This window comes from Chiloscyllium plagiosum, chromosome 11 (genome assembly GCF_004010195.1).
Source record: "Chiloscyllium plagiosum isolate BGI_BamShark_2017 chromosome 11, ASM401019v2, whole genome shotgun sequence".
Classification (NCBI taxonomy): Eukaryota; Metazoa; Chordata; class Chondrichthyes; order Orectolobiformes; family Hemiscylliidae; genus Chiloscyllium; species Chiloscyllium plagiosum.
Genome location: NC_057720.1, coordinates 17,610,875 through 17,621,141, shown reverse-complemented (window position 1 = coordinate 17,621,141; position 10,267 = coordinate 17,610,875). Strand labels below are relative to the sequence as shown.

Sequence of the window (10,267 nt, the reverse complement as noted above, 5' to 3'; positions counted from 1 at the left end):
TGTGAGGCAGCAGTGCTAACCACTGTGCCACCGTGCCGCCCAAGTTGAGGAGGAAATGTTTTTAATCAGTGTTGCTAATCTTTGGAATTCTCTACCACAGAGGTCTATGGAAGCTCAGTCTTTGAGTATCATTAAAAGGTAGACATTGATAGCTTTTTGATTACTAATAGCTTACAAGGTTATGGGAATGGGGTCAGTAAAAGGCACGGAAGTGTTTGATTGGCCATGATCATACTGAATGATAGGGCAGGGTCAACAGGGAGTTGAATGGTCTTCTCCCATTCCTAAAGATTAAAAACCAAAAGGGAAGATGAAAGTGTCAGATGGGCAGATAACATTTGAGGGGTGAACTGGGGAAGCTACGGAGTCAGACTAAATTGTTCAGCTTTTAAAGAGCTGAAACATATGGGATGGCCTCTTTAATGCTACAGGATTCTACAAATACCATGACATTTAATATTTACATGGAGTTTCTTCTTTCTGAATCATAAGGCAGGCAGTGGAATCTTTAATTAAATCTTATTTAGCCATAAAACATCAGGCTCAAAGTTTGGCTCCTTCCACTTACCTCAAAAGAAACAGGCAAGAGAACAAACATAGCTCAATTGTTTAATTTACGGAGAGTTAGAATACTCCAAAATTATAGACTTTACAAGATTAAGATTAACAAGAAATAAATCTGCACAGCATTCCTCCAACAGTTACACTGAGGCAGCTATAATTAGATTGCCTCTCAGGAGGTGGTTTAGTGTTCAAACTGTTTTTCATGGATACGTGGAATTTTTAACAAGTAACTAATACGGTGCCAACTCATACTTAGTGTAAACAAATCTGCTCACCTTTATTTTATTACCAAATCTTCTACACTCAGTAAACCCTCCTCTATATATGACATTCAATTTGATTCCTGATCTGACATAAACCTCAAATCCACTTAGCGTGACCACAAGAGATAGGAGCAGAATTAGTCCATTTAGCCCATCAAGTCTGCTGTTATTCGATCATAGCTGGTGTTTCTCAACCCCATTCTCCTGCCTTCTCCCAGTAACCCTTGATCCCTTTACTAATAAAGAACCTACCGTTGTCTTAAATACAGTCAATTAGTATGCCTCTACACTCTGCAACAATGAGTTCCACAGATTAACTACCTTCTAACTGAATAAATTCCTCACTATCTCAGTTTTAAAGATTGTTTCTTCACAGACGCTGTGCTCTTGGGACGTATTCTCTCCTACTAGTGGAAACATCTCCCTGATCACTCTATCCAGAACCCCACCACCACCCTCCCTATTAAACAAGGAAATAGGAATAAGCCATTCAACTCTTAGAGCCTGTTCTACCATTCAACATGATTGTGGCTGATCATCCAACTCAATGCCCTATTCCTGCTTTCTCCCCACACCTTTATTACTTCTTGTGATTGGGACTGGGACTGGGCCATGGATACAACCCCTCACTCAACAAACAGTTCAGTAAAATACCTTTCACCTTTATGCCCACAACTAAAAACACTATGAGCCACCCTGGGTTAAGCCAAGCACCCCTCGGAAACCACAGTGTCCTCTGCTGTAAACAGGTTTACAAACCCAATGATTGCCTTATCAGACTAACCCACCATTATGATTTCTTCCCCCATCCTTGACTCCATAGGATGATGTAGAAGCTCTTTGACTGGGACACAAGCAGATACTGAAACAATGCAAGGCCAAAGTAGGCGGCCACAGATTACCAGCCTGTTCTGGCAATTCCTCCACAATAGTGTGAAGTTATCATAATAAATTGAAGACATATATTCAACCTGCACCTAATTGTACTACATCATACATTTCCAGATTATGGAAGCTGTCCGCCCCAACCTCATTTTAACATAACACTTTAGGATCCAACATTAAAATGGACAGGTGATGAGGCTTCTCAACTAAGATATGCAAGTAGCAATTAAAAGGACCTCCTGTGGACTGTGTTCAGACCGATTATCACATTAAAAGAAATCCATGACGTTGTATTGGGTTGCCGAGTTAACCTTGTCTTATAGTTTGAAAAGTATATCAAATGAAAGTCAGGTATTAAAGAATCTGCCTGCTCAGTTATTGAAGTAAATGCTTTTTCACTGCCAGCTGCAAAGCCAATTGTGTTTCAACTTTGAATGACATGATGAAACATAACTCAGAACAAAGCTGTACAAAGTAAGCTCACTCAAATAAACACACTGCCTACTGCGTAGAAATAACAAGCCTTTCACAGCCAGTTTGAAACACTGCTAGAGATTATACTCACAACTACATTTTAAAACTTTAATGTAAAAGGACTCTAAAACAGAAGTCACTTCCCCATAAAATTCACTAAAACTATCTATATAGTTTCCTGAGGTTGCTTCTGTTATAATTCAAAACTACAGGCAAAAAAACAATTAATTGATTGCTCGGAAAATGCAGTGACATTCCGTTCCATACAAATCAAGAAAATAGACAAGGGAAATGTTATTCAAAGTAGCCATGCTTTACTTAATACTCTCACTTAAATCACCTTAAAAACCACCAAAATATAATTGTTAAACACTACAAAACAACCACACTGGAATCAATGCTTGATGCTTCCAGATTCTGTTACAACACTATACTGAGTAACTGCCTATCAGTGGATGTGGGGGTTAAAAGAATTAGAATTAGCGTAGTTACTAACCTGGGAAAGCCAAGACAATTACTACTGTGGACCCTCACTCATTGTTTGCCATCACTTTACACAGTTCTAAAATTCACGGGCAAATCAGAAATTTGTTGAACTAAAAAAGCAAATTGTACCACTGGCTTTTCTCAAAACTGATGAATCAGATGTTAGTCAGCAGTACTTCAAAGTATATCACAACCGAATTCGCGCAGAAAACACAACTGTCTATACCTCACAAAGCACGTCCTGCGCTTATCCTGAATTTCTGCTAAAAATGTCACTAGCGATATGAAGCTGGCACAAGACTGTGTGCTATTTATCTTCCCCCTCACAACAGAACATTTCTAGAAGAAACTGAACCCATGCATCCTACGTTGCACAATCATGTGGGCTGGATTTGGTACTTTGTTCCTTTTACATCCATTAATAAAATGTGTTTCATGTGCTGGATCTTTAAGAGAAGTAAAGACCTTGAGGATCTGAGTTACAAGGGTGTAATTTTGCTAAAGGCAAGGATAAGGACTCTTTAGAACTATATGGCAAAAGACTGATAAAGAGCTGCAATTAAAGGTCTTACGCCCCTGAAATAATGAGTAGGTAAACTTCAGCCTCAAGCCAGCCAAAAATAAGCAATGGAGTCATTTAATTCTGTTCCCCATACCAATTGAGAAAATCTCTTCTATTCAGATTACAGAAATGCCAAGTTTTGAATCGAAATCAATTTGAAGATTTGGTCAACAAAACAGAAGAAGTTTTGCTGAGAAGAAAATGCATTTAACGTTTGAGCTAGCAAAAAAGTAGTTTGAAGTATTTTTCAAAAAGAGAAAGACAGGAAATATTAATAAAACCTAAATATTTCAGACACTGAATTCTAACTTTAAAAATCAGAAACTCCTGAAAGACGGAGACAGAATCTGTGCAGAGAGGAGAAACAACAATGCTGATAGGTAACCAACCTGAAATGTCAACACTCTTTCTCCCTCTCATAGTCCAATCTGCTCAACATTTCTGTTCTTAGTTTATAACACTAAAATTCTCCTTTGGCAAAATCTAAGTATTTAAAAATTCTATCATTCATGGGATGTGGGCATCACTGGCTTTTCATTGCCTACTGCTAATTGCCCAGAGAGCAGTTAAGAGTCAACCACTTTCCGGTGGGTCTGGAGTCACATGTAGGTCAGACCATGGGTAAGGATGGCAGTTTCCTTCCCTAAAGGACATTAGTGAACCAGATGGGCTTTGTTCCTCAAAACAACTGTGGCTTCATGGTCATCATTAGACTCTTAATTCCAGATTTGAAACTGAGTGCCCAGAATATTACCTGAATCTCTGCATTAACAGTCCAGCAATAACACCATTAAGCCATCACCTCTCCTACTGCTCATACTTTAGAAGAAAAAGTTCAGTGTTAGTCAAATGGCCCACTACACTACTATTCCCAAAGACCTTTGAATTCTGAAATGAGCAATGATATTACTACGAGGTGGTGTGGGATTCATTTCAGAACAGAGGAGAGTGTTGATAAACAGTAAAGTGTACATGGGAAATTTCCATAAACTGCAAAGAAGTCCGAATCAAAAAACTACAATAAAGTCTCCCGATAAAGCCAGGGTTATGTCTCCAGCAAAATGTGCAATGTGATAGAAATGATGTGCATAAAATCAACCCAGCAATTTAACAGCAGTGTCCAGATATGTTGGACAATAATCTCTATTCTGGCTGGAATAGTACAGCTACTATACGCAATTTTTAAATTGACAATGATTTTATTGTAACTTGATAACGAGACATGCTGCTAATAGACAATACTTACTAAAGACTGGATTACAGACATCAAACAGGCTCGCTGCAGTTCAGCTGGAAGACAGGCAAAATTCTTTCCAGACCAGCATTTCACAAAATATTTGGTAATCCATCTGCAAAAACATCAATTTTACAGCAATCTTTGTTTCAAAAAGTAGTTACGTTGGGCACCTACAAATTTACATCAAAAATCATTTTACCTCATACAGGAACTGTAAAGGCCATCAATTCCAATAGAATGAGATATCTGCAGGCACTCCAGAATAGATTGCTGCATTCCAATAACAGGCTATAAATTAATTAAAAGAAAATCAATAAGAAACAAGGCAAATAGATTGCATTTACAAAATGCAATCTAAAATTAAAATATCTCTCTCTCCATGAGTGCACTGGTAATATAACACTTACATTTTAACAATCTAAACAAAAGGGCAAACATCTCAAGGCTATGGTTTCTACCAAGAGAAAAAGTGAGGATTGCAGATGCTGGAGATTAGGGTTGAAAACTGTGGCACTGGTAAAGCACAGCAGGTCAGGTAGCATCCGAGGAGCAAGACAGTCGACATTTTAGGCATAAGCCACATTCCTGATCAAGGGTTTATGCCCGAAACATCAACACTCCTGCTCCTCGGGTGATGCCTGACCTGCTGTGCTTTACCAGCAGCACACTACAGTTTCTACTGCAAATCAAGTTCAAGCTTGAATTTGATTTGTTTGGCAAATATGTCATCTTTGTCTCAAAAGAAAACACGCGGGTCCATGTTTTACTCAGCAATATCAAAGAGACTCATTCTGTGCAAACAGTTGTTCCTCTATTGACTCAAGTCTGCTGGTGTTGTTTTAAAAAAAAATTCACAATTATAACAATCGCAAAGAAGCAGAATCGGTTTTAAAAAAGATACAAATAAAATTCCAAAAATAATTCTAGAAATAAAAAAAGTCTATAAACCAGCAACAAGAAAGTTACTGAAATCTCTGAAGAATTGAAGGTCACTACTTGCTTCATTATACAACGGACCCCTTGAAACCACAGCAGGTGTGTAACAAACAGTGACTGGGTGTGGCAATAAAGTACTGGTGTATTAAATCAAAGGTGGGGGCTGGGGAACAAATGGACATCTTGCAGTTGCTGGAAAATGGGCAAAGTTATTATTGGAGACTTCTTGCCTGCACGGTGAGGCTATTATCAGCCGATATCAAGGTGTCAACTGCGATGCCTCTGAAATCATAGCAAGAGTACTGGTAACATGCAAGTGGATCATTTAATACATATTGGGTGGATACAGCTAAAAGTACACCTGATACAAAAAACAACTTTGACCTCAGACAAATTGTGTAATTTAAGAAAATTATAGCTATCTTGTCTGCTTTCGTGAAAGGATTCAATTCAAATAAAACCGATGACCAAACTGTTTTTGGAATCTATTGGCCTCAACTTTGCAGCTTCCAATTTACCTTCATTGCACTTTACTGACATGATATGGCCAGTTAAACTTTCAGAATATCTAAATAAAATGGCATGTGTCTTACCTAAAACCCAAACGTGGAAGTAAACACCAATTAGAATTTTGCCAAACAAAGAAAAAGTAGATGATTCAGTCTCAAATCTGTATTACCGTTCAGTCAGATTGGAACCTTAAATTGCACTTGCTTCCCACAAGTTATATCTCTCTAAGCAAAAGAAAAATCCGTATTGCAACATCACGATTTTCCAGGCATTTTTGGCAGGAAGAAAATCCCAGGTTTCTACTTCCCTTTTTGAAAGCAGCTTTCTCATATCCCTCTTCAATAGCCCCTTGCTCTCCATTTCCCTCAGGGGAAGTACTTTCTCCATATCGATCATACTGAATCCTTTCTTTTTCCAGTATTTTAAAACTTCGTGAAATTACCCCTCATTCGCTACTCAAGGGAATACCCATCAAATTCATGCTACCTCCACGTAATCCTCAGATCCCAGTTCCATTCCAGAATGGATGCTGCCACCCTGCACGCCCTAAAAATCCAATTAAAAAAAAGTCACCATCATCCCCAAGGACCATAGAGTCGCTTTCTCAAAGCGGATCGAGAGAGTGAAACAGACAGAGGCAGAGAGAGAGAGATGTTTAGTGGTTAGCTTAATCTGAGGACCATGTCCTTGGGTATGGGGAGAGGTTGAGAAGGCAGGACTTTAATGGTAACCTCAAATCAGTACAGGATCCACAAGACCATAAGAAATAGGAAAAGGAGTACGCCATTTAGTCCCTCAAGCCTACTTTGCCATTCAATAGGATCATGGTTGATGTGACACTCTACATGTCCACTTTCCTGCCATTTCCCTGTAACCCTTAAGAATTTATTTAGCCTTTAATATACACAAGGACTGTGACAAGGTGTTTCAAAGACAACTCAGAAGAAATTCCTCCTCATCCTAGTGTTAAATTGGCAACACTTTATTCAGAGACCATGTCCTCCAGTCCTCATCTGTCCAGTTAAGGGAAACATTCTCTCAACATTTACCTGATCAAGCCCCTTAAAAACCCCGTATATTTCAATGAGATCACACCTCATTCTTCTAGATTTCAATGAGCATAGAGTTTCTTCATAAGGCAATCCTTCCACACCAAGGATCATCCTAACGAACCTTCTCTGACCTGTTTCCAATTGAAAATTTTTCCTTAAATGATGGGACCAAAACTGCTCACAGCATTCCAAACTGGTCTCACCAATACCTTGTACGATTGCAGTAATATTTCCCCATTTATACTTTAATACCCTTGAAATTATGGCCAACATTCCATTAGCTTTCATGATTACCTGCCACACTTGTGTGTTTGCTTTCTGTGTTGTTTGGTGCACAAGTATTCCAAGTCCTTTTGTGTTGCAGATTTCAGCAGTTTTCCTTCATTATCTACTTTTTTTTGTTCTCTCTTCCAAATTTAACAATTCCACATTGTCGCGCATTATACTCCATTTGCCAACTTTTTGCCCACTTATTAACATCTCCAAACTGTATTCCTCTTGCAACTTGCCTCGCCACCCATTTTTAGGATGTGGAAGTGCCAGTGTTGGACTGAGATGGACAAAGTTTAAAAAAAAATCACAACACCAGATTATATCCAACAGGTTTATTTGGAAGTACAAGCTTTCGGAGCGCAACCTGATGAAGGAGCAGCGCTCCAAAAGCTTGTACTTTCAAATAAACCTGTTACACTATAACTTGGTGTTGCGTGACTTTTTAAACTTATTTTCATCTCATCTGAAAACATTAATAAAGATTGTAAACAGTTGCACTAATCCCTATGGAACCTCAAGGTTCAGGTCACCATCCTGAAAAAGAACCCCTTCAAAGTCCAAGTACAACACACCTATTGGATATGTTGGCTGGATGGCTGGTTTGCGATGTAGAGTGATGCCAACAGCACAGGTCAATTCTTTCACCGGCTCAGGTTACCATGAAAGTTCTCACCCCATGCCCGAGGCATGGTGACCTCCGGTTAAACCAGCACTTGTCAGCTCTCTATTGAGAGAAAAAGTGTCCTGTGATCCTCTGGGACTATGGCGACTTTACCTTAAAGACCAATTTATGCTTTTGTGAAACAGTGCTGAAAACAATGCAATTGTTCCAAATAGCATTGGAACAAAGTCCTGTAGAACTGAAACATAACTCCACCTCAACCTCAGATAAAGGCCACTTGTTATGGTAATTACCTTTGACTGTACCCATTAGCTTTTAGTTGCTAATATAGCCATCCAAATCTTTGTTCTGTTACAGTTACCACATTCTCTGCAATAAAAATAAGGAGGAGAAAGTGAGGTCTGCAGATGCTGGAGATCAGAGATGGAAATGTGTTGCTGGAAAAGCGCAGCAGGTCAGGCAGCATCTAGGGAACAGGAGAATAGACGTTTCGGGCATTAGCCCTTCTTCAGGAATGAGGGCTAATGCCCGAAACGTCGATTCTCCTGTTCCCTAGATGCTGCCTGACCTGCTGCGCTTTTCCAGCAACACATTTCCATCAATAAAAATAAGGATTCTAACTTGCCTTGCTTGGATTCAAACTGGATGACTCTCAGTTCCTGTGAACACAATTTATCACTGTCCTGTCCACTACTGACTCAATCTGTAGACCCTTTTGTTTTGGCTGTGCCTCCTAATGATACAATCTGTTAATTTGGATATACAGTCATCTATTCATCCAACCATTCAAGTCATTAATAAATCTAGTGAAAAGTCAAGGTCCTAGAAAAGATCATTGGCAACACCACTAGTCACATCCTATGGATGAGAACAAAGCTTTGCTTGATTCAATCTGATCTGTGTCTGATGCTTTTTGGAAAGAATTTAGAATGGAGTTGATGTCTGCCTTTGCGAATTCCTCAGTGAGTAGAGAATAACAATGCAAACAAACAGTCAGATTTATGCCGCATTAACACCAATCTTATACCTACTCCGGCTAACCTATAATTGGAAACTTCCACGTTTAGAATTTAAATTCACAGTCCTGACTCAAAAATAATAAATTCATTTGAAAATTTCAAGTGAAAAATAAATCCACAGAGTTCAAGCTTAGGTTAATTTGGTTACATGCTGTGGCTTATAAAGAATTCCCTTATTCAATACAATTACTGCAGAATCACATCAGGCTCACAATTAAACACAGGTTACTCACACTTACAGTCAGAACACTATCAAAAACAACTGTACCAACAAGGTAGGTGTGCAATCGTTGTCATCAACGATACATGTTTTAATCAAAAGACTCAGAACTGAATGGCTCATGCCTTTTCCCATTTTCCTTGATGGTTTCTAGCAGCCCCTACATCATGGAAGCAGGCCATTCAGCCCATCAAGTCCACACTAACCTTCTGAAGAGATTCCCGTTCAGACCCATCCCACTACATATCCCTGTAACCCAGCATTTCCCATGGCTAACATACCCAGCCTGCACATCCCTGGACACTACGGGCAATTTCCTATGGCCAATCCACTTAACCTGCACATTTTTGGACTATGGGAGGAAACTGGAGCACCGAGAGGAAACAAGAAAAAATGGGTAGAGTGTGCAACCCACATAGATGGTCACTCAAGTGTGGATTTGAACTTGAGTCTCTGGTGCTGCAAGGCAGCAGTGCTAATCACTGAGCCACCTAGCAATGGTGGCAACAATTTAACTGCAGAAGATTTCATTAAGCGAAGTTCCAAGAATACCAAAATCTTGATGGGGAAAAAAAACCCAGCAGAGACAGGAGATGTGCCACAAAAATAAAGGACAAGCAGAAGTCTAAGGAGCTAAAATTAGCATCAACAGGAATGAATAAAAAAAGTAAAGTGAATTTTATTTTGCAGTAGCCCACTGGAATTCTGAGGAATGTCACTGTTGCCTGTACAAAACATTAAAGTTTGAAATGAAACCAGGTAGAATAGTTAATCCTAAATTTCAATGCATATTGCTGCCTGGCTGACTAGCTAGTGGGAAGAACAATATGCATTGCACTTGGATTAAGACCAAGGAAGGCTTTCAACAGCTGTATATCTTTATGTGTGCGCACACACACAGGAAAAGGCTTCACTGAGACAATTAGTGAGGGGGGAATTGTAAACTGATCATGGTGAGGGTTTAGTGGAATAGAACACCAAATTTTGTCATTTTTATAAATGACCTGGAGGAGGGGTTAGAAGGTTGGGTGAGCAAGTTTGCGGATGATACGAAAGTCGGAGGAGTTGTAGACAGTGAGGAAGGATGTGGCAGGTTACAGCGGGATATAGATAAGCTGCAGTGCTGGGCAGAAAGGTGGCAAATGGAGTTCAATATAGCTAAGT

The 10,267-nt window shown here is 39.4% G+C and overlaps 1 protein-coding gene across 3 annotated transcripts in view; it reads right to left on the bottom strand.

Moving 5' to 3' along the window:
- btbd8 (BTB domain containing 8) overlaps window positions 1–10,267 on the bottom strand; it is a 104,579-nt gene that overhangs the window by 45,614 nt on the left and 48,698 nt on the right. For all 3 annotated transcript variants that reach the window (XM_043698782.1, XM_043698783.1, XM_043698784.1), the window contains 2 exons: window positions 4,671–4,759; window positions 4,481–4,583 (listed from right to left, as the gene is read on the bottom strand). In XM_043698782.1, the coding sequence (XP_043554717.1) occupies window positions 4,481–4,583; window positions 4,671–4,759 (192 nt within the window). The remainder of the gene's footprint in view (window positions 1–4,480; window positions 4,584–4,670; window positions 4,760–10,267) is intronic.